Source organism: Oncorhynchus nerka, linkage group LG9b, assembly GCF_034236695.1.
Source record: "Oncorhynchus nerka isolate Pitt River linkage group LG9b, Oner_Uvic_2.0, whole genome shotgun sequence".
Classification (NCBI taxonomy): domain Eukaryota; kingdom Metazoa; phylum Chordata; class Actinopteri; order Salmoniformes; family Salmonidae; genus Oncorhynchus; species Oncorhynchus nerka.
Genome location: NC_088424.1, coordinates 46,423,981 through 46,449,003, shown reverse-complemented (window position 1 = coordinate 46,449,003; position 25,023 = coordinate 46,423,981). Strand labels below are relative to the sequence as shown.

The window sequence follows — 25,023 nt, the reverse complement described above, 5'->3', positions numbered from 1 at the left end:
GTTTTTCCTGGTGAATAGGGCCAGGACAGGACAGGAAAGCCACCATTTTCATAGAATGACCCATGTGTTCCGTAATTCAATACAAGATAGTTATACAGTCGTGGCCAAAAGTTGAGAATGACACAAATATTAATTTTCACAAAGTCTGCTGCCTCACTGTCTTTAGATATTTGTTGTATAATTACAAGCATTTCATAAGTGTCAAAGACTTTTATTGACAATTACATGAAGTTGATGCAGAGTGTCAATATTTGCAGTGTTGGCCCTTCTTTTTCAAGACGTCTGCAATCTGCCTTGGCATGCTGTCAATTAACTTCTGGGCCACATCCTGACTGATGGCAGCCCATTTTTGCATAATCAATGCTTGGAGTTGTCAGAATTTGTGAGTTTTTGTTTGTCCACCCGCCTCTTGAGGATTGACCACAAGATCTCAATGGGATTAAGGTCTGGGATGTTTCCTGGCCATGGACCCAAAATATAAATGTTTTGTTCCCCGAGCCACTTTGTTAGCACTTTTGCCTTATGGCAAGGTGCTCCATCATGCTGGAAAAGGCATTGTTCGCCACCAAACTGTTCCTGGATGGTTGGGAGAAGTTGCTCTCGGAGGATGTGTAGGCACCATTCTTTATTCATGGCTGTGTTCTTAGGCAAAATTGTGAGTGAGCCCCACTCCTTTGGCTGAGAAGCAACCCCACACATGAATGGTCTCAAGATGCTTTACTGTTGGCATGACACAGGACTGATGGTAGGGCTCAATTGTCTTCTCCGGTTTTTTACGGATGCCCCAAACAATCGGAAAGGGGATTCATCAGAGAAAATGACTTTACCCCAGTCCTCAGCAGTCCAATCCATGCAGAATATCAGTCTGTCCCTGATGTTTTTCCTGGAGAGAAGTGGCTCCTTTCTTTTCTCCCCAATTTCTTAACACAGCGCGCATCCATCCCGGAAGCCAGCCACACCAATGTGTTGGAGGAAACACCGTGCACCTGGCGACCTGGTTAGCGTGCACTGCGCCCAGCCCGCCACAGGAGTCGCTAGTGTGCGATGAGACAAGGATATCCCTACCGGCCAAACCCTCCCTAACCCGGACGACGCCAGGCCAATTGTGCGTCACCACATGGACCTCCCGGTCACGGCCGGCTGCGTCAGAGCCTCGGCTCAAACCCAGAGTCTCTGGTGGCACAACTAGCACTGCGATGCAGTGCCCTAGACCAATGCGCCACCCGGGAGGCCCTTTACTGCCCTTCTTGACACCAGGCCATCCTCCAAAGGTCTTCGCCTCACTGTGCATGCAGATGCACTCACACCTGCCTGCTGCCATTCCTAAGCAAGCTCTGTACTGGTGGTGCCCGATCCCAAGTCTAAATCAACTTTAGGAGACAGTCCTGGGGCTTGCTGGACTTTCTTGGGCGCCCTCCAAAACTCTTGAACGTGCCGTCCTTGGCCAGCTCTCCCGCTATCTCTCTCAGAATGACCTTCTTGATCCAAATCAGTCAGGTTTCAAGACTAGTCATTCAACTGAGACTGCTCTTCTCTGTATCACGGAGGCGCTCCGCACTGCTAAAGCTAACTCTCTCTCCTCTGCTCTCATCCTTCTAGACCTATCGGCTGCCTTCGATACTGTGAACCATCAGATCCTCCTCTCCACCCTCTCCGAGTTGGGCATCTCCGGCGCGGCCCACGCTTGGATTGCGTCCTACCTGACAGGTCGCTCCTACCAGGTGGCGTGGCGAGAATCTGTCTCCACACCACGTGCTCTCACCACTGGTGTCCCCCAGGGCTCTGTTCTAGGCCCTCTCCTATTCTCGCTATACACCAAGTCACTTGGCTCTGTCATAACCTCACATGGTCTCTCCTATCATTGCTATGCAGACGACACACAATTAATCTTCTCCTTTCCCCTTCTGATGACCAGGTGGCGAATCGCATCTCTGCATGTCTGGCAGACATATCAGTGTGGATGACGGATCACCACCTCAAGCTGAACCTCGGCAAGACGGAGCTGCTCTTCCTCCCGGGAAGGACTGCCCGTTCCATGATCTCGCCATCACGGTTGACAACTCCATTGTGTCCTCCTCCCAGAGCGCTAAGAACCTTGGCGTGATCCTGGACAACACCCTGTCGTTCTCAACTAACATCAAGGCGGTGGCCCGTTCCTGTAGGTTCATGCTCTACAACATCCGCAGAGTACGACCCTGCCTCACACAGGAAGCGGTGCAGGTCCTAATCCAGGCACTTGTCATCTCCCGTCTGGATTACTGCAACTTGCTGTTGGCTGGGCTCCCTGCCTGTGCCATTAAACCCCTACAACTCATCCAGAACGCCGCAGCCCGTCTGGTGTTCAACCTTCCCAAGTTCTCTCACGTCACCCCGCTCCTCCGCTCTCTCCACTGGCTTCCAGTTGAAGCTCGCATCCGCTACAAGACCATGGTGCTTGCCTACGGAGCTGTGAGGGGAACGGCACCTCAGTACCTCCAGGCTCTGATCAGGCCCTACACCCAAACAAGGGCACTGCGTTCATCCACCTCTGGCCTGCTCGCCTCCCTACCACTGAGGAAGTACAGTTCCCGCTCAGCCCAGTCAAAACTGTTCGCTGCTCTGGCCCCCCAATGGTGGAACAAACTCCCTCACGACGCCAGGACAGCGGAGTCAATCACCACCTTCCGGAGACACCTGAAACCCCACCTCTTTAAGGAATACCTAGGATAGGATAAAGTAATCCCTCTCACCCCCCCTTAAAAGATTTAGATGCACTACTGTTCCACTGGATGTCATAAGGTGAATGCACCAATTTGTAAGTCGCTCTGGATAAGAGCGTCTGCTAAATGACTTAAATGTAAATGTAAGTGCCCTGAAGCGTCAACACTCACCTGTGTTAACAAGAGAATCACTGACATGATGTCAGCTGGTCCTTTTGTGGCAGGGCTGAGATGCAGTGGAAATGTTTTTAGGGGATTCAGATCATTTGCCTGGCAAAGAGGGACTTTGCAATTAATTGCAATTCATCTGATCACTCTTCATAACATTCTGGAGTATATGCAAATTGCCATCATACAAACTGAGGCAGCAGACTTGGAAAATTAATATTTGTGTAATTCTCAACACTTTTGGCCTGACTGTACAGTAAGTCACCATATATTAAGGCCTACATGCTATATTATTGCATGGAGGCCTTAGGAAAGAACTATCTGGAAGGATCCTAGAACCAGGTCAAATACCATCCTACATGGAAGGATCCTACAATCAGGTTAAAGACCTGCCTACCTGGATGGATCCTAAAATCAGGTTAAAGACATTCCTACCTGGATGGATCCTAGAATCAGGTCAATGACCATCCTACCTGGATGGATCCTAGAATCAGGTCAATGACCTTCCTACCTGGATGGATCCTAGAATCAGGTCAATGACCTTCCTACCTGGATGGATCCTATAATCAGGTCAATGACCTTCCTACCTGGATGGATCCTAGAATCAGGTCAATGACCTTCCTACCTGGATGGATCCTAGAATCAGGTCAATGACCATCCTACCTGGATGGATCCTAGAATCAGGTCAATGACCATCCTACCTGGAAGGATCCTAGAATCAGGTCAATGACCATCCTACCTGGAAGGATCCTAGAATCAGGTCAATGACCATCCTACCTGGAAGGATCCTAGAATCAGGTCAATGACCATCCTACCTGGAAGGATCCTAGAATCAGGTCAATGACCATCCTACCTGGAAGGATCCTAGAATCAGGTCAATGACCATCCTACCTGGAAGGATCCTAGAATCAGGTCAATGACCATCCTACCTGGAAGGATCCTACAATCAGGTCAATGACCATCCTACCTGGAAGGATCCTAGAATCAGGTCAATGACCATCCTACCTGGAAGGATCCTTACAATCAGGTCAATGACCATCCTACCTGGAAGGATCCTAGAATCAGGTCAATGACCATCCTGATTCGCGTGTTGATGTCTTCAGGGATGAAGGCAAAGATGATGTAGTTGATTCCGAACAGAGGTATCAACAGTAGTGTGGATTTAGCCAACCTCCTGTGGATCAGAACAGACAGAATGAGGGTTGATTTTTGTGGGGGGGGGGCAGTATATCTTTGAATATGTGTTTATTGTGTGTGATCATCTGGAATGTTGTATTCTAAATGGTGAGCTAGACAGAAAAAAAATACCAATATTATCGATATTTCTTGACTGTGGATTTGGCTAGAGAACATTCCAGACGGTTCACATTTCCAAATATCTACCGATAATCAAAAGGACAGAGGTGAAGCTAACCATCTTCTGTAGATGGGGGGTATTTTACAGCAATATCTCAGAGCTGGGTGTCTTTGTAGGATGTCTTTCCTGAAGAACAATATTATAAATAGTAGGGTAAAATGTTGTACAACCTGATATGAAAGTTGTGACCACTGCCCTCAGAAAAGGTGCGTCGACCAACATTTTATAGAATTCCAAAATTGTTTAGCTGGTCCGCACTGAAAAAAAGACCTCCTACATCTGTCTTTAAACCAAAGAGCACGTTTATTCCCCCCACTTTTAATCCATCTATCATTTAAAAATATATATATATATTTAACCTTTATTTAACTAGGCAAGTCAGTTAAGAACAAATTATTATTTACAATGACGGCCTACACCGGCCAAACCCGGATGACGCTGGGCCAATTGTGCGCCGCCCTAAGGGACTCCCAATCACAGCCGGTTGTGATACAGCCTGGATCAATACTTATCGTAAACTTGTAGAAAGCTAAATGTATCAAACTTTACAACAGAACAATCATAAGACATATAGAATTAACAACCGTTCTTCCTCAGAGAGATTAGCATTAGAGCATCTGACAAATGATAAGAGCCTTACAAAAAATCCTCTGATTAGGGGGGAATGGTATGGGTTAGTATTGTAGTACAGGACACATGCAAGTATGTTGAGAAAATGTAAGAAATGCTTGCCGATCAGAAGTACTATAAACGCCTTCTGCTTAACCACACAGCTAATCACAAAACGGAATTAGATTCCTTATTAAAACTTGGTCTACAGAGCAACTGGCTTTTAGAAAAATAATTCAAAATTCCTTATTACGTATTTCCCTGTAACTCCCGTTATATAAAGACTTAATAAGGTCCATAAGTGTCATACGAATATTCCTAATGAGACCAATTGTTTCTGGTTTGGTTGTTAAGGTGAAAATGTATCGAAATTTGTAGTCTACCATATTCAACCTTGAGTGACCTGACGTTTTTTTCCTACATTATAGATACTACAGGTTGTTTGTTGCTTGTTGAAAATCCACTCATTGATGAAGGAGAATGGTTTGTTACACTTCATGTTGCTGCACTTTATACAAATATGGCGAATCAAGCTGACCTCGAGGCATTATCGTATTTTCAACAGGTGCAAATCACAAAAACCACCGACCAATTACATGGTAGATTTGTAAAACATTGTTCTGTCCAAAAATGATTTTTTGTTTGACAATGAATACTTCTTACAGATGCATGGAACAGGTACATCATTGGCACCAAATTACTTATATTAACTCTAGATTCCAATCCATCTCCTTCTCAATTGGACAAGGGTACTGAAACTATTCATTTTTTGATTTAACTTGGCAAGTCAGTTAAGAACAAATTTTTATTTTCAATGACATAGGAACAGTGGGTTAACTGCCTGTTCAGGGGCAGAATGACAGCTTTGTACCTTGTTAGCTCTGGGATTTGAACTTGCAACCATTTCAGTTACTAGTCCAATGCTCTAACCACTAGGCTACCCTGCCGCCTCTACACTCTAACCACTAGGCTACCCTGCCGCCTCTACACTCTAACCACTAGGCTACCCTGCCGCCTCTACACTCTAACCACTAGGCTACCCTGCCGCCCCAAGTGTATAAATCATCTGGGAAGCTATATAGCTACCAGTGTTTGAATTTGTATTTAGCAGCAGCTACTCTTCCTGGGATCCAGCAAAATTAAGGCAGTTTATACAATTTTAAAAACATTACAATACATTCACAGATTTCACAACAGACTGTGTGCCATCAGGCCCCTACTAAACCACCACCATATATCTACAGTACTAAATCTGTGTGTGTGTGTGTGTGTGTGTGTGTGTGTCTTTGCCAATGTTTGTGTTGCTTCACAGTCCCGGCTGTTCCATAAGGTGTTTTTTTAATCCATTTTTAAAATATACTTTTACTGCTTGCGTCAGTTGCTTGATGTGGAATAGAGTTCCATGTAGTCATGGCTCTATGTAGTACTGTAGAATAGAGTTCCATGTAGTCATGGCTCTATGTAGTACTGTAGAATAGAGTTCCATGTAGTCATGGCTCTATGTAGTACTGTGTGCCTCCAATAGTCTGTTCTGGACTTTGGGACTGTGAAGAGACCTCTGGTGGCATGTCTTGTGGGGTATGCATGGGTGTCTGAGCTGTGTGCCAGTAGTTTAGACAGACAGCTTGATGCATTCAACATGTCAATACCTCTCATAAATACAAGTAGTGATGAAGTCAATCTCTCCTCCACTTTCAGCCAGGAGAGATTGACATGCATATTATTAATATTAGCTCTGGGTACATCCAAGGGCCTGTTTTGTGGCACCTGACCACACGACGGAACAGTAGTCAAGGTGCGACAAAACTAGGGCCTGTACGACCTGCCTTGTTGATAGTGTTGTTAAGAAGGCAGACAGCGCTTTATTATGGACAGACTTCTCCCCATCTTAGGTACTACTGCATCAATATGTTTTGACCATGACAGTTTACAATCCAGGGTTACTCCAAGCAGTTTAGTCTCCTCAACTTGCTCAATTTCCACCTTATTCATTACAAGATTTAAGTTGAGGTTCAGGGTTTAGTGACTGTTTTGTCCCAAATGCAATGCTTTTAGTTTTAGAAATATTTATTCCTTGCCACCCACTCTGAAGCTAACTGCAGCTCTTTGTTAAGTGTTGCAGTAATTTCAGTTGCTGTAGTAGCTGATGTGTATAGTGTTGAGTCATCCGCATACATAGACACACTGGCTGTACTGGCTGTACTCGACTCATGACGTTAGGAAAGATTGAAAAAAGTAAGAGGCCTAAACAGCTACCCTGGGAAATTCCTGATTCTAACTGGATTATATTTGAGAGGCTTCCATTAAAGAACCCCCTCTGTGTTCTGTTAGACAGGTAACTCTTTATCCACATAACAGCAGCGGGTGTAAAGCCATAACACATATGTTTTTCCAGCAGCAGACTATGATCGATAATATCAAAAGCTGCACTGAAGTCTAACATACAGACCCCACAATCATCTTATCATCATTTTATCTCAGCCAATCATCAGTCATTTGTGTTAAGTGCTGTGCTTGTTGAATGTCCTTCCCTACAAGTGTGCTGAAATTCTGTTGCCAATTTGTTCACTGTGAAATAGCATTGTATCTGGTCAAACACATTTTTTCCCGGAAGTTTACTAAAGGTTGGTAACAGGCTGCTTGGTCACTATTTGAGCCAGTAAAAGGGGCTTGGGTAGCGGAATGACTTTAGCTTTCCTCCAGGCCTGAGGGCACACGCTCTCTAGTAGGATTAAATTGAAGATGTTTAGAGGAAGCCAAAAGATAAAAACCTCTTATTGCTCGCAAATAGTTACCATCCGCAAACGCTCAAAAGAGTTGACCAATAAGCCAACTTTATTACATACGCCGAATCTGTAGTACTGACAAAGAATATTCAGAACATACAGAAAGTATGTTTACGCCAAAGAAATTACCTAAAAGATTGGCTGCAATGTGCCAATGAAAAGGTGAAGGATGTTAAAAGAAATCACCTCTTCACAAAGCACGTTAGAACAAAACTTTCCTCAGTGAATTGTGCTATGATGTTTAATCCGATGACAAACTTCATCAACTCTCCGGGGATTAAGCACTGTCATGTTATCTCGTCAGACAACTCTTTAAATGGTGCCTCCCAACACCCCCCTCTATTTACAAACAAACGGTTAACCCTCTACAGGATCGGTGTCCCCCCCTGTGGGACGGTTGAGCTAACGTGTGCTAATGTGATTAGCATGAGGTTGTAAGTAACAAGACATTTTCCCAGGACATAGACATATTGGATATGGGCAGAAAGCTTAAATTCTTGTTAATCTTACTGCACTGTCCAGTTTACAGTAGCTATTACAGTGAAATAATTACATGATATTGTTTGAGGAGAGTGCACAGTTATGAACTTGAAAATGTATCAATAAACCAATTAGGCACATTTGGGCAGACTTGATACAACATTTTGAACAGAAACGCAATGGTTCATTGGCTCAGTATAAAGCTTTGCACATACAATGCTGCCATCTAGTGGCCAAAATCGAAATTGGGCCTAACCTGGAATAATACATTATGACCTTGCATTTCAAAGATGATTAAAACATGCTTTTTTTCATAACGTATGCTTTTTCTTTGTATTATCTTTTACCAGATCTAATGTGTTATATTCTCCTACATTAATTTCACATTTCCACAAACTTCAAAGTGTTTCCTTTGAAATGGTATCAAGAATAAGCATATCCTTGCTTCAGGTCCTGAGCTACAGGCAGTTAGATTTGGGTATATTATTTTAGGCGAAAATTGAAAAAAAAGTGTCCGATCCTTAGGTAAACGAGTAGGTGAGCTCCTGCAATTAATGACAGAAAGGGCATCAAATCAAACTCCTTGCTAAGTCCACATGGGTGTCGTGTGCATAATGTAAAAAAATCCAAAGAACTCTCTACAGGAGAGTTCTTTCAATATTGCCACCTCTGCGTTTAGCCCAAACCTTCCAGTTCAATGGCCCGCTTCCAGTTCAATGGCCCGCTTCCATAAAATGTCTGGCAACAGGAGAGGCGAATCACAGCGCGTAATGTTGCTGCGTCGTTCATTAAGACGGATTGTCAGTCTCCGTGTTGTCTGACCAGAGTAAAATTAACAAAACATTTTAACTAACAAAGGTTAGTAGGTTATACTTAGAGTCTAGATTATATTTATGGTTGATAATGATCTGCTTCAAACATACGTTTTACAGAAAGAAAACACAACTTCTACACGCAAAGTTACCTTTTATGAATTACAGGTTTTTTTGGAGGGTGGGGGGTGGGGGGGGGTTGAATGTTAGCTAACTATAGTTTATATAGTAGGTATCTTATAACGAGATCACAATGAAGAACCTTGAGACGCTGATGACACTAGCCTCCTTTATACCTGGCGCTAACATGCCTCCTCGTCCTGATATTCCCCTGCTGTTGTCCTTATCTTATCTGTTTGCACTTCATATGATCTGATAACAGTCAGATCACAATGCGTCATCTACACCTGTCTAAAATTGTGGGCACAATCAGAACAAAGGACGCATGTTAGAACCAGGTGTAAATGGGGCCTAGGCTGAATACGTTTGTCTATCTAAGCACCCCAATAATGAACAAAATACTAAACAGAAACCCTGAATCTCTTCTTTTTTTTGTTATTGAGTGCATACCAGCTACACATATATTGACATCCTGATATGAACACATCTTAGTGAATTAAAATAAAACATCTGGGAAAGTAAACAACAACAAAACCTACGAGTATTGATGAGATTCCTTCCTTCCTATGTCTCTGCAATTCATTTTCTGACGCAGGATCCGGATTATACAGATGAACAGGATGAAGTTGACCTGGGTTTGGGAATCAAAGAGGGCTGACATTTAATTACTGTAATGTAGAGTTGTATGTAAAATGTCAATCATCGGCTAGGCCAGTGTATGTGTGTGTGTGTGTGTGTGTGTGACATACCAGTATGGTCAGTAATATTGGCATTTTGATGATCCACCAGGGATGGTCGTTAATAATGTCCCAACACCTATAGAGGACAGAGGGAGGAGAAGAGGATGAAGATGTCACCAACACACACACACATTATTTAGATACTAATGGATACATACAAAGTTAAGGCAAAACTCTCTTTTCCATTGTATAATTCAAAATGACCAAAATGTGTATCATTGTAAAAAAAAAAAGTTTTTTAAATCATTCAATAAAATATGAAATTGTACATGGATTTTTGTCAAGGTTGCCTATTGTGGGGAACACTACAATATCAAGTCCTCCTAACGGCCTCCATAGAGACCAACCATTCATCACCACAGGAAATTCATGGCAGGTTCAGGTAACATTGCTACAATGCTACAGTGGCCATGTAATGTGGCATTGCCAGTTTATAATAATCATTTGTCTAACAAATTCATACCTTGGTTCTATGAACTGAATAATTGGGCACTGCAGTATTTTAGTTATTTATTTTATTTCACCTTTATTTAACCAGGAAGGCAAGTTGAGAACAAGTTCTCATTTACAATTGCGACCTGGCCAAGATAAAGCAAAGCAGTTCGACACATACAACGACACAGAGTTACACATGGAGTAAAACAAACATACAGTCAATAATACAGTAGAAAAATAAGTCTATATACAATGTGAGCAAATGAGGTGAGATAAGGGAGGTAAGGGCAAAAAAGGCCATGGTGGCGAAGTAAATACAATATAGCAAGTAAAACACTGGAATGGTAGATTTGCAGTGGAAGAATGTGCAAAGTAGAGATAGAAATAATGGGGGTGCAAAGGAGCTAAATAAATAAATACAGTAGGGGGAGAGGTAGTTGTTTGGGCTAAATTATAGATGGGCTATGTACAGGTGCAGTCATCGGTGAGCTGCTCTGACAGCTGGTGCTTAAAGCTAGTGAGAGAGATAAGTGTTTCCAGTTTCAGAGATTTATGCAGTTCGTTCCAGTCATTGGCAGCAGAGAACTGGAAGGAGAGGCGGCCAAAGTAAGAATTGGTTTTGGGGGTGACCAGAGAGATATACCTGCTGGAGCGCGTGCTACAGGTGGGTGCTGCTATGGTGACCAGCGAGGTGAGATAAGGGGGGACTTTACCTAGCAGGGTCACCTTAAAAAAAAAAAACACCCTTAAAAAAAACAAGTATCCCAGGAATATAAAAATATACATGTACAGTGCTTGCAGGAAGTATTCTAACCCCTTTACTTTCCCACATTTTGTTGTCTTACAGTCTGCATTTAAAATGGATACAATTGAGATGTTGTGTCACTGATCTACACACATACACACATATTAATCCCAGTGGAATTTTGTTTATAGAATTTGTTGTAAATGTATAAAAGCGGACATGTCTTGCGTCAATAAGTATTCAACCCGTTTGTTATGGCAAAGCCTAAATAAGTTCAGGAGTAAAAATGTGCTTCACAGAACAACTATAACTCTTTATAGCAGCCAAGTTTTTTTTTCTTAAACAACTGTTTAAACATGTAAATTGTCGACCAAAAAAGTTACACTTTTGAATCATTTGTCCATAGAACATGGAGTGAGTTCAGGGAGTGAGTTCAGGGAGTGAGTTCAGGGAGTGAGTGTTTTTTTCTTTTTCTTGGGTAGGATAGTTTATTGCACTTCCCAATTGTCATTAAAAATACCAAAAAATACCAAAAAGATAGCATGACAAGTATGAAATCTATATTAAAAAAATGTATATATATATTGATCTTTAAATGTCAAAGCCATAAAGCAGAGCTAATAAATGATGAAAAGCTACCCATCAACACTGCACCACATGCCTGCATACGACTAAAAGTAGATGCAGTATGTACAATACAAAATATGATTTAAACATAATGCTTGATCACCATTAGGTATCTGGAATATCCACTAAGCATTGCTTTAAAGTAAATGCAATTTGTCTAAAAGAATCATTACTTCTACTTGGATTAATACATTGTAAAGCTGCAGATGGCAGCACTTCTTCCCCAAAAGGCTGTTTTAGCATGGGCAACCCCCTTTCAGGGCTTCCACTGTGCTTCTGCCATTTTAAAGTAGTCACCCGCGTGGGGATTCTTATGGGTTGTAGCCTCAATGGCGCTGCCAATGCTGTCACAGACGCTATAATGGCACAGATATACCGATTCTTCTATCACCATGCCTTCACACAGACTCCATGAAGAGCTCCTCCATTTCCGATCCTCCCTCCAGCTCTCGGAAGGCAGCGTGAGAGCCAATCACAAATATCGTCGCGCCCAGGACCCAAAACAGCCAACCAGAACACAGGGAAAGAGACTGCCCCAGCCAGACCCAATTGGTGAGGTCCGGTCACCTCTTTTCCAAAGACGACCAGTTTAGACTCCAGGGACTTGAGGTGGATGATGTAGAAGGCACCAACAAACACTGCCAAAGCAATAAGCGGCATGGGAGAGCTGATAATGCAGTAGAGGTTGAGGCCGAGGAAGATGAAGGTGTAGTTGCTGTTGTAGGTGTCAAAGTTGTGCACCACCCTCTGGCACAGTTCACCAAAGTTGCGGGGCTTGGTGAACTTCCTGTGATCCACGAAGCCAGCCCAGGGATGGACGCACGGCGACGATCAAACCACTCCTTGGCCACACCGGGCCAGAGGCCTTTGGGCAGCCACAGCCTTCCCTTGACACCTCCGGATCCAGCAGCGTCGGCTGGCTCAGCGCTGAAGAGTTCCCCTGCCTTGGAGTCCATGTCTACAAGGCAGTTCTCACCCTTTGGGACACCAGATTTCATTAGAGTAACGGATGCCGATGTAGGAAAGATGTAGGAGTAGTTGAAAATGTTTACTGCACTGCTATGCTCAGAAATACAAAAACACAAAAATGGACTTCTGCTGGGCTGTTGCTCAGCGGATGTGATCTGGCGGAGTGAGTGTTTTAATAAATAAACACAACATAATACAAAATAAGAAACGCGAACAACGCAACAGAAACCACACTGGAACAGAAACAATAACGCCTGCGGAAGGAACCAAAGGGAGTGACCTACTGTATATAGGGCAGGTAATCAAGGAGGTGATGGAGTCCAGGTGAGTCTGATGACGCGCAGGTGAGCGCCATAACAAGCAGCCTGGTGACCTAGAGGGCGGAGGGGGAGCACACGTGACAGTACACCCTCCCCGACTTCTAGCCGCAGAGGCGCAGGAAACCTTTCAATCCGGCTAAGACGCAGGAGCATGGTGACCTAGAGCGCCGGAGAGAGAATACGTGATGTTACCCCCGGCACGTTCGGCTCCAGCTGCAGGACACCAAACAAAGGAATGATTCTGGGGATCAGGAGTGGACCGGTCACCCCTGCTGATGCGCGGGAACCTGACAGACCGGCTGAGGCAGGGGAGCCTAGCGATCTGGAAAGGCATGAAAGCCCGACGAACCGGCTGAGGCATGGGAGCCTGGCGACCTGTCTGAGGCATGAGAGCCTGGAGAGCCGGTGGAAGCAGGGGAGCCTGGCGATCCGACTGAGGCATGAGAGCCTGTAGCGGCTCCCGGACCTGACGTCATTCCCCCCGAGAGAAGGTGAGCCGTTATTCTGTAACGATGTGCGCTGAAAGTCGGGAAGCAAGTTCAGGGAGTGAGTGTTTTAATAACACATCATAATAAGAACCAGGAACAACGCACAGATGTGACACAGAAACAAGGGAAGGAACCAAAGGGAGTGACATATATAGGGAAGGTAATCATGGAGGTGATGGAGTCCAGGTGAGTCTGATCAGGTGCACATAACGATGGTGATAGGTGTGTGCCATAATGAGCAGCCTGGTGACCTAGAGGCCTGAGAGGGAGCACACGTGACACAAGTGCTTTTTGGCAAACTTGAGTCAAGCTTTTGAATAACATGGGCCCCATTATGCCTGGCGAAAACCAAACACTGCATTCCACAGTAAGAACCTCATACCAATGGTCCAGCATGGTGGTGGTAGTGTGATCGTTTGGGAATGCTTTGCTGCCTCAGGACCTGGAGGACTTGCCTTAATAGAAGGAACCATGAATGCTGTTCTGTATCAGTGAATTCTACAGGAGAATGTCAGGCCATCCGTCTGTAAACTGAAGCTGAAGTGTAGCTGAGTTACGCAGCAAGACAATGATCCAAAACACACAATCAAATCTAAATGAAAATAGCTAAAAAATCAACATATTTGAAGTTTTGTAATGGCCTAGTCAGAGTCCAGATCTAATCCCAATTGAGATGTTGTGACAGGACTTGAAATAAGCAGTTCATGCTTGAAAACCCATAAATGTTACTGAGTTAAAGCAGTTCTGCATGGAAGAGTGGGGCAAAATTCCTCCACAGCGATGTGAGAGACTGATCCAACAACTACAGGAAGTGGTTGGTTGTAGTCAGTGCAGCTACAGTAAATTCCTCCACAGTGATGTGAGAGACTGATCAACAACTACAGGAAGTGGTTGGTTGTAGTCAGTGCAGCTACAGTAAATTCCTCCACAGTGATGTGAGAGACTGATCAACAACTACAGGAAGTGGTTGGTTGTAGTCAGTGCAGCTACAGTAAATTCCTCCACAGCGATGTGAGAGACTGATCAACAACTACAGGAAGTGGTTGGTTGTAGTCAGTGCAGCTACAGTAAATTCCTCCACAGCGATGTGAGAGACTGATCAACAACTACAGGAAGTGGTTGGTTGCAGTCAGTGTAGTTAAAGATGGCACAACCAGTTATTGAGTGTAAGGGGGCATTTACTTTTTCACACAGGGGAATTGGGTGTTGCATAACTTTGTAAATTAAATTAAATAAGTATCAATTTAGTTTGTTTTTTGGTAAACTCAGGTTCCCTTTATTTTTTTAGGTTTTGGTTGAAGATCTGATAACATTCAGAATCAATCTATGCAAAAATAGGGGTCAAATACATTTTCACGGCACAGTATGTACAGTACCCAATCAAAAGTTTGGACACGTCTACCAATTCCGGGGGTTTTCTTTATTTTGACTAATTTCTACATTGTAGAGTAAACTAAAACTATGAAATAACACACATGGAAGTAATCATGTAGTAACCAAAAAAAAGTGTTAAACAAATATAAAATATATTTTATATTTGAGATTCTTCAAAGTAGCTACCCTTTGCCTTGATGACAGCTTTGCACACTCTCGTCATTCTCTCAACCAGCGTCATGAGGTAGTCACCTGGAATGCAATTCAATTAACAGGTGTGTCTTGTTAAAAGTTCATTTGTGGGATTTCTTTCCTTCTTAATGCTTTTGAGCCAATCAGCTGTGTTGTGACAACGTAAGGGTGGAATACAGAAGATATCCATATTTGGTAAAAGACAAGACTATAATGTGGCAAGAACAGCTCAAATAAGCAAAGAGAAACGTCAGTCCATCATTACTTTAAGACATGATGGTCAGTCAAAGTGGAACATTTCAAGAACTTCAAGAAGTTTCTGCAAGTGCAGTCGCAAAAAAACCATCAAGCGCTATGATGAAACTGGCTCTAATGAGGACCGCCACAGGAATGGAAGTCCCAGAGTTACCTTTGCTGCAGAGGATAAATTCATTATTCGTTACCATCATTCGTTACCAGCCTCAGAAATTGCAGCCCAAATAAATGCTTCACAGATTTCAAGTAACAGACACATCTCAACATCAACTGTTCAGAGGAGACTGCGTGAATCAGGCCTTCATGGTCGAATTAACAAGAGAATGGAGAATGGAATTAGTCACATTTGAATCAAATGTATTGGATTTTCCACAAACGTAACACTTAACAAAAGGTTAATTGCTTTGCCGTTTTTTTTTCAGTATTACTTCAGTGCCTTGCTGCAAACACAAAGTTTTCTTTTTTTCCCCCACTCTTGTCAATTAGATTAGTATTTTAGAGTAACTACAATGTTGTTGATCCATCCACACTGTTTTAAAGTCATCATTGACCTCATGGTGAAATCCCCGAGCGGTTTCCTTCCTCTCCGGATGCCTGTATCTTTGTAGTGACCGAGTGTATTGATACACCATCCAAAGTGTAATTAATAACTTCACCATGCTCAGAGAGATATTCAGTGTCTGCTACCATTCAATGCTCAACTGAGGGACCTTACAGATGATTGTATGTGTGGGGTAAAGACATACAATTTTTTATGTTAAACACTATTATTGCAACTTATTATGTGACTCGTTTATTAGCACATTTGTACTCCTGAACTGTTTTAGTCTTGCCATAACAAAGGGTTTGAAAACATATTGACAGAAGACATTTCAGCTTTTAATTTTTGAATGAATTTGTAACAAATTCCTAAAAACATAATTCCACTTTTACATTATTGGATTTTGTGTGTAGGCCAGTGATAAAATAAAATAAAAATAACATCTAAATTTAATCAATTTTAAATTCAGACTGTAACACAACAAAATGTAGAAAAACTGGTGTGAATTCAAATCAAATCAAATGTTATTTGTCACATACACATGGTTAGCAGATGTTAATGCGAGTGTAGCGAAATGCTTGTGCTTCTAGTTCCGACAATGCAGTAATAACCAACAAGTAATCTAGCTAACAATTCCAAAACTACTACCTTATAGACACAAGTGTAAGGGGATAAAGAATATGTACATAAAGATATATGAATGAGTGATGGTACAGAGCGGCATAGGCAAGATACAGTAGATGGTATTGAGTGCAGTATATACATATGAGATAAGTGTGTAAACAAAGTGGCATAGTTAAAGTGGCTAGTGATACATGTATTACATAAGGATGCAGTAGATGATATAGAGTACAGTATATACGTATACATATGAGATGAATAATGTAGGGTATGTAAACATTATATTAGGTAGCATTGTTTAAAGTGGCTAGTGATATATTTTACATCATTTCCCATCAATTCCCATTATTAAAGTGGCTGGAGTTGAGTCAGTGTGTTGGCAACAGCCACTCAATGTTAGTGGTGGCTGTTTAACAGTCTGATGGCCTTGAGATAGAAGCTGTTTTTCAGTCTCTCGGTCCCAGCTTTGATGCACCTGTACTGACCTCGCCTTCTGGATGATAGTAGGGTGAACAGGCAGTGGCTCGGGTGGTTGTTGTCCTTGATGATCTTTATGGCCTTCCTTTGACATCGGGTGGTGTAGGTGTCCTGGAGGGCAGGTAGTTTGCCCCTGGTGATGCGTTGTGCAGACCTCACTACCCTCTGGAGAGCCTTACGGTTGTGGGCGGAGCAGTTGCCGTACCAGGCAGTGATACAGCCCGACAGGATGCTCTCGATTGTGCATCTGTAGAAGTTTGTGAGTGCTTTTGGTGACAAGCCAAATTTCTTCAGCCTCCTGAGGTTGAAGAGGCGCTGCTGCACCTTCTTCACAATGCTGTCTGTGTGGGTGGACCAATTCAGTTTGTCTGTGATGTGTACGCCGAGGAACTTAAAACTTTCTACCCTCTCCACTACTGTTCCATTGATGTGGATAGGGGGTGTTCCCTCTGCTGTTTCCTGAAGTCCACAATCATCTCCTTAGTTTTGTTGACGTTGAGGGCCCTCACCTCCTCCCTGTAGGCCGTCTCGTCATTGTTGGTAATCAAGCCTACCACTGTTGTGTCGTCCGCAAACTTGATGATTGAGTTGGAGGCGTGCGTGGCCACGCAGTCGTGGGTGAACAGGGAGTACAGGAGAGGGCTCAGAACGCACCCTTGTGGGGCCCCAGTGTTGAGGATCAGCGGGGTGGAGATGTTGTTTCCTACCCTCACCATCTGGGGGCGGCCCGTCAGGAAGTCCAGTACCCAGTTGCACAGGGCGGGGTCGAGACCCAGGGTCTCGAGCTTGATGACGAGCTTGGAGGGTACTATGGTGTTAAATGCCGAGCTGTAGTCGAAGAACAGCATTCTCACATAGGTATTCCTCTTGTCCAGATGGGTTAGGGCAGTGTGCAGTGTGGTTGAGATTGCATCGTCTGTGGACCTATTTGGGCGGTAAGCAAATTGGAGTGGGTCTAGGGTGTCAGGTAGGGTGGAGGTGATATGGTCCTTGAATAGTCTCTCAAAGCACTTCATGATGACGGAAGTGAGTGCTAGGGGCGGTAGTCGTTTAGCTCAGTTACCTTAGCTTTCTTGGGAACAGGAACAATGGTGGCCCTCTTGAAGCATGTGGGAACAACAGACTGGGATAGGGATTGATTGAATATGTCCGTAAACACACCAGCCAGCTGGTCTGCGCATGCTCTGAGGGCGCGGCTGGGGATGCCGTCTGGGCCTGCAGCCTTGCGAGGGTTGACACGTTTAAATGTTTTCCTCACGTCGGCTGCAGTGAAGGAGAGTCCGCATGTTTTAGTTGCGGGCCGTGTCAGTGACACTGTATTGTCCTCAAAGTGGGCAAAAAAGTTATTTAGTCTGCCTGGGAGCAAGACATCCTGGTCCGTGACGGGGCTGGTTTTCTTTTTGTAATCCGTGATTGACTGTAGACCCTGCCACATACCTCTTGTGTCTGAGCCGTTGAATTGAGATTCTACTTTGTCTCTATACTGACGCTTAGCTTGTTTGATTGCCTTGCGGAGGGAACAGTTACACTGTTTGTATTCGGTCATGTTCTTTCTGAGGGCACTGTATATATAAGAAATGTACCCTTCTTTGTCCCCTAAGGCAGGGTTTCCTAAACTTGGTCCAGGGGCCCTTCCTGGTTGCACATTTTGATTTTTGCCCTAGCACTTTGTCTGTACCTGTTTAAGTGCTACTGTTTTATTTCTGGGTGTACAGGAAAGTGCAGTAGGATGTTTGCCATAGGTTCATATTTTATTATAGTAAATTGACAGCATTTTCTGTGAGTGTTTCATGGATGGACTACTAGCATACATTCATTGCCTGTTGAGATACATTTTCAATTGCAATGTGGAACATGAACATCATTATATTCAAAACACCTGTTGACAAAGGAGGAGATGCTGAGAAAAAACAAAAACAGATTCTAGACAAACAAACACAAACACAAACAAACTAACAAAATAGCAGTGAACTTACCCAGAGTGTTTTAAATAGGCCTTTGTAATAACCCAAGCTGTGATAAAAACAGTTGGCGCTCCTGTGAATATCAGAGAACAAACAACAACAACAAATTGTCAACAAACCGTGTGAGTTCACTTTTTTTTTTAAAGTTATTGCCAAGAGATTATGATAAAGGTATATGTGTCATGAGGCATGCAGACAAAGCATAACACCATAGGTGTATGAGCCTCAGTCACTGTTCCAGCCGGCTACCACCCGGCACTCAACCCTGCGGCTTAGAGACTGCTGCCCCATGTACAAAGTCATTGAACACTGGTCACTTTAATGGTGTTTCCATACTGTTTCACCCACTTCACATGTATATCCTGTATTCTAGTCATTGAACACTGGTCACTTTAATGATGTTTCCATGCTGTTTCACCCACTTCACATGTATATACTGTATTCTAGTCATTGAACACTGGTCACTTTAATGATGTTTCCATACTGTTTCACCCACTTCACATGTATATACTGTATTCTAGTCATTGAACACTGGTCACTTTAATGATGTTTCCATACTGTTTCACCCACTTCACATGTATATACTGTATTCTAGTCATTGAACACTGGTCACTTTAATGATGTTTCCATACTGTTTCACCCACTTTGAGTGTGAAAAACCCAGCAGCGTTGCAGTTCTTGACACACTCAAACCGATGCGCCTGGCACCTACTACCAAACCCCGTTCAAAGGCACTTCAAACTTTTGTCTTGTCCATTCGCCCTCTGAATGGCACACATACACAATCCATGTGTCAAATGTCCAAAGGCTTAAAAATCCTTCTTTAACCCGTCTCCTCCCCTTCATCTCCACTGATTGAAGTGGATTTAACAAGTGACATCAATAAGGGATCATATCTTTCACCTGGATTCACCTGGTCAGTCTATGTCATGGAAAGAGCAGGTGTTCTTAATGTTTTGTCCACTCAGTGTATATATATTTATACTCCGGTCTCTGACATTGCTCGTTCTGTTATTTCTTCATTTTTCTGGATTATGCGTGTATAGTTTATTAATATTATTATTATCATTACTGCTCTGATTGAGCTATTAAAAGCATAAACCTTGATCTGATTTAAATATGAATTTTTTGGTCCAGTCTGACACAATGTTCAAACACAACGCTATCAATTCAATTCATCGCTTTTCAAACACAACGCTATCAATTCAATTCATCGCTTTTCAAACACAACGCTATCAATTCAATTCATCGCTTTTCAAACACAACGCTATCAATTCAATTCATCGCTTTTCAAAAACAACGCTATCAATTCAATTCATCGCTTTTCAAACACAACGCTATCAATTCAATTCATCGCTTTTCAAACACAACGCTATCAATTCAATTCATCGCTTTTCAAACACAACGCTATCAATTCAATTCATCGCTTTTCAAACACAAGTATATTAATTCAATTCATCGCTTTTCAAACACAACGCTTTAACGATGATATTCTAGCACAAGTACAAGACATTTCAATCAGTCAGGTAGAAAAGCAAACAAGCAACCAGCGTGACATTCTACATTTACTTTTCAGATTACTACTCTGTAGGTAAATACTTCAAAACAAGGATCTCCAGTTTGGCGACACTCATATTCTTCATTATCTCTGGAGTGTTTTTTTATTTTTTTTATCCAGAAATGGACAGTATGCCTTTTTACTTAAAAATCTTCTTTAAATCCTGTAAATACATGGTCACACTGACATTTTGGTTATCAGGTGATAAGGTGTGGATGAGTAAGGCACTGAATGTTTTTAGGTGTGAATACAACACAAGCATCTGGAAGTGATTGAGTTACTCTTTAGAAGTAATATTAATCTAATGTATAATCAGCGTTTATCAAAAGCGTGCTAGCCTTATCCAAGTACAAGTAAAAAAAAACATTGACATATTGTGTCTCCTTAAAATAAAAACATCCTGAATATGATCATCAAAATTCACAGCCACACATTGCATATAATCCTAATGGGATTAAAGACACAGTTGGAGATGTGTTACAGTGACACCTACCCCAGCCAATCAGAATATACCACCAGAAGTACTTCCTCTCGGAGAAGAAGGAGACAGCCAATAGGGTGTGGACGTAGAGGCCTTCGACCAATAGCCAGAAGTAGCTGGTCATGATGCCGTACTGGAAGAAGACAACCCCTGCCTTACATCCCACCTACGGAGAGAGAGCACAGGTATCAACCCGGAAATTGCAGAATCGCATTAGTGGAAACGTTGGGGGTTATCAGGGCAGGCATGTGAATGGACAAAGCTATCGATAATGTGACCAGCATTCATTCCTATGTGAAGACGCAATAGCGCATTGAAGTTAAATTAAGTCGGTTAGGATGGTGTTTTATGGAAAGATAACATGTGCAGTTTGAGCTACTCCAGGAAGTAATGTTGCAGGCTAGCTCACTGCTGCCCCCCTCTCATTGACTATTTCAAGTTGAAGGCCGACCGGGGTACTGCAGGCTGCCGTTATCATCTAAATTACCCTTATTACTTCTATGTGTGATTTTTAAATAATCGGTTCCAGGACATACATCTGGTGAATTAGAAGCAATTATTGGTACCATGATTGTCTTCTAAAAAGTTTTTTATATGCACAAAGATTGCCATTTTTCCATTCACTTTAATGGGTTCAGGCTAACAATGTCTGCAGTACCACGGTCGGCCTTGAACTTCCGTGGCTTCAATGAGAGGGGCCAGTCATTCTTCCCTGGTTTGAGTCATGTTGGGGACAATTTTAGGATTTTAGCTAACCCTAACCCTAAACCCTAACCCTAACCCCTAACCCCAACTCTAACCCTAACCCCAACCCTAACCCTAACCCTAAACCCTAACCCTAACCCTAAACCTGACCCTGACCCTAACCTTAACCCTGACCCTAACCCTGACCCTAACCCTACCCCTGACCCCTAACCCTAACCCCGAACCTGAGCCTAACCCCACCCCTAACCCCTAACCCTGACCCTGACCCTAACCCTAACCCCAACCCTAACCCCTAACCCTAACCCCAAATCTAACCCTAACCCCCAACCCTAACCCCTAACCCTAACCCCTTACCCTGACCCTTACCCTAACCCTTTTTCTAATCTTAACCGAATTATCTTGCGTAAATTCTAACTCTAATAATTCTAATTCTAATGACTAACTTGCATGGAGTATCATGTTATTCAGAACCCGTGCAGATCTGCCGCCTTTGAGTAGATAGGTGCCTTAATTCTCTTGGGTAAATTCTCCTAACCTGTTACGAAAAGTAACTTCTGCGAAACTTTATTTGTCACATGCGCCCCGAATACAAGTGTAGACCTTACCGTGAAACGCTAACACTTCTTGTATTCAGCGTGTGACAAATAAAGGTTGATTTGATTTGCAAAAGTGACTTTTCGTAGCAGGTTAGGAGAATTTACCCAAGAGAATTAAGGCACCTATCTACTCAAAGGCAGCAGATCTGCACGGGTTCTGAATAACATGATACTCCATGCAAGTTAGTCAGATGATTGAGAAGGAAAACCTTGATAGCACTTTTTATTTTACCAGGCAAGTTGACTGAGAACACATTCACAGCAACAACCTGGGGAATAGTTACAGGGGAAAGGAGGGGGGATGAATGGGCCAATTAGGTGACTGTTTGAGGGCCAGTTTGGGAATTTAGCCAGGACACCCAGGTTAACAACCCTACCCTTATGATAAGTGTCATATGGGATCTTTAGTGATCACAGACAGTCAGGACATCCATTTTAACATCCATTCTGAAAGACAGCACCCTACACAGGGCAATGTCCCCAATCACTGCCCTGGGGCATTGGGATATTTGTTTTAGACCAGAGGAATTGGTGCCTTCTACTAGCCCTCCAACACCACTTCCAGCAGCATCTGGTCTCCCATCCAGGGATCAACCAGAACCAGCCCTGCTTAGCTGTAGAAGCAAGTCAGCAGTGAGATGTAGGGTTGTGTGCTGCTGGGTTACTTTTCCCATACACCAAATGTCACATTTTCTCAGTCTATTTATAAACATTCAATCCTTAGGTAATCAAACAATATACATTTCAAACTAACTGTCGTTCTATAAAACCAACACTGTAATGTTAGATTAGATAGTGGTTATAAGCTATCATAACGAGTTTGCATGTCTCCTCTTTAAGCTGTTCCTGAGGGTCCCTCTTTATATACAACATGTCTCCCCTAAGAGTTCTGTACAAGCTGTTTCTAATGGGCTGTCTACATGTCAGATCAGAGCAGTGTTTCTCAATCCTGGTCCAGGGGAGCCAAAGGGGTATACCTTTTTTTTGTTATTTCCCTAGTATTCACATACTTGAATACTAATACTGGGGTGGCAGGTAGCCTAGTGGTTAGAGCGTTAGCCTCGTAACTGAAATGTTGCATGATCAAATACCCGAGCTGACAATGTAAAAGAAATCTGTCGTTCTGCCCCTGAACAGGCAGTTAACCCACTGTTCCCCGGTAGGCCGTCATTGAAAAGAAGAATTTGTTCGTAACTGACTTGCCTAGTTTTTTTTTTTAAATCAACTCATCATCAAGCCTTCTGATTAGAATCAGGTGTGTGAGTTCTAGAACAATAACACAAAAAGTGTACCTCTTTGGGTCCCCAGGAACCAGGATTGAGAAACACTGCATTTAGATAGTGGTTCTTATGACTACGAAATATGGTGACTCTTGTATAGCTTCAACACTACTATATGTCTTTTCTCCTGTAAAAGTCTTCTACAACTGTCTCCTAAAGGTTCGTCTTCTGTGAGGGTACCAGCTGTGTTTACCAGCCCTGTTAATGTACAGTATATATCATGGAGCAAGCACTCCACAGGAGAAAACTCTGCTCAGAGTGTCACTAAACACACAGTTAAACAGCAAACCATCCGTCACACTTTAAGCTAATAAACATAGACCAAAAGGTACTTACAGTGCCTTCAGAAAGTATTCATACCCCTTGACTTATTCCACATTTTTGTTGTGTTACAGCCTGTATAAAAAAAAATTAAAAGTATTCAATTGTGTTTTTTCACACCCTTCTACACACAATTGATTTATTTAACTAGGCAAGTCAGTTAAGAACAAATTCTTATTTTCAATGACAGCCTAGGAACAGTGGGGTTAACTGCCTTGTTCAGGGGCAGAACGACAGATTGGTACCTTGTCAGCTCGGGGGTTTGAACTTGCAACCTTCCGGTTTCTAGTCCAACGCTCTAACCACTAGGCTACCCTACCCCATAATGACAAAGTGAAAACATGTTTTTTTATTATTGTTTTTTTCAAGTTGATTGAAAATGACATTCAGAAATATCTCATTTACGTAAGCATTCACAACCCTGAAAATATTTTTGGAATATTTTGATCCTGTACAGGTTTCCTTCTTTTCACTCATTTAGGTTAGTATTGTGGAGTAACTACAATGTTGTGGATCCATCAGTTTTCTGCTATCACAGCCATACAACTCTGTAACTGTTGGCCTCATGGTGAAATCCCTGAGTGGTTTCCTTCCTCTCCAGGATCTGATTTAGGAAGGGCGCAAGTATCTTGTGTGTATTGATACACCATCCGAAGTGTAATTAATAACTTTACCATATTCAAAAGGATATTCAATGTCTGTCATTTATTTTATTTTTTTACCAATAAGGTGTCCTTCTTTGAGAGGCATTGGAAAACCTCCCTGGTCTTTGTGGTTGAATCTGTGTTTGAAATTCACTGTTTGACTGAGGGACCTTACATATATGTCACGACTTCCACCTAAGTCGGGTCCTCTCCTTGTTCGGGCGGCACTCGGCATCGCCGGTCTTCAAGCCATAATCGATCCACTTTTCATTTTCCATGTGTTTTGTCTTGTTTTCCCTCACACCTGGTTTCAATTCCCTCAATCATTTGTTGTGTATTTAACCCTCTGTTTCCCCCATGTCTTTATGTGGGATTGTTTATTCCAAGTGCTTGTGCACGTGTTGTTTGGTGCGCAACGGGTTTTTTTGTACCCAATTATTGTTGTTATTTTTATGCCGTGGGTTTTGCTATTAAACTGCTCCGGCTATTACCAAGTTCTGCTCTCCTGCGTCTGACTGCCCTGCCACTGATTATACAATATAATTGACTCACAAAATGAGTTCTTGCAACTTATTTTGTGACTTGTTAAGCAAATGTTTATTCCTGAACATATTTAGGCTTGCCATAACAAAGGTGTTGAATACTCATTTTTCATTTTA

At 42.7% G+C, this 25,023-nt stretch overlaps 1 protein-coding gene and 1 pseudogene across 2 annotated transcripts in view; both read right to left on the bottom strand.

Moving 5' to 3' along the window:
- Positions 1-25,023, bottom strand: part of LOC115114039 (vasoactive intestinal polypeptide receptor) — a 126,459-nt gene that overhangs the window by 8,103 nt on the left and 93,333 nt on the right. For both annotated transcript variants that reach the window (XR_010461836.1, XM_065013784.1), the window contains exons 7-11: positions 20,831-20,984; positions 18,792-18,852; positions 9,781-9,847; positions 9,571-9,662; positions 3,912-4,041 (exon numbers count right to left, since the gene is read on the bottom strand). Coding sequence is in view for 1 of the 2 variants with exons in the window: in XM_065013784.1 (XP_064869856.1) it covers positions 3,912-4,041; positions 9,571-9,662; positions 9,781-9,847; positions 18,792-18,852; positions 20,831-20,984 (504 nt within the window). In the remaining variant the exon portion in view is untranslated. The remainder of the gene's footprint in view (positions 1-3,911; positions 4,042-9,570; positions 9,663-9,780; positions 9,848-18,791; positions 18,853-20,830; positions 20,985-25,023) is intronic.
- Positions 10,943-12,720, bottom strand: LOC115114787 (prenylated Rab acceptor protein 1-like; annotated as a pseudogene).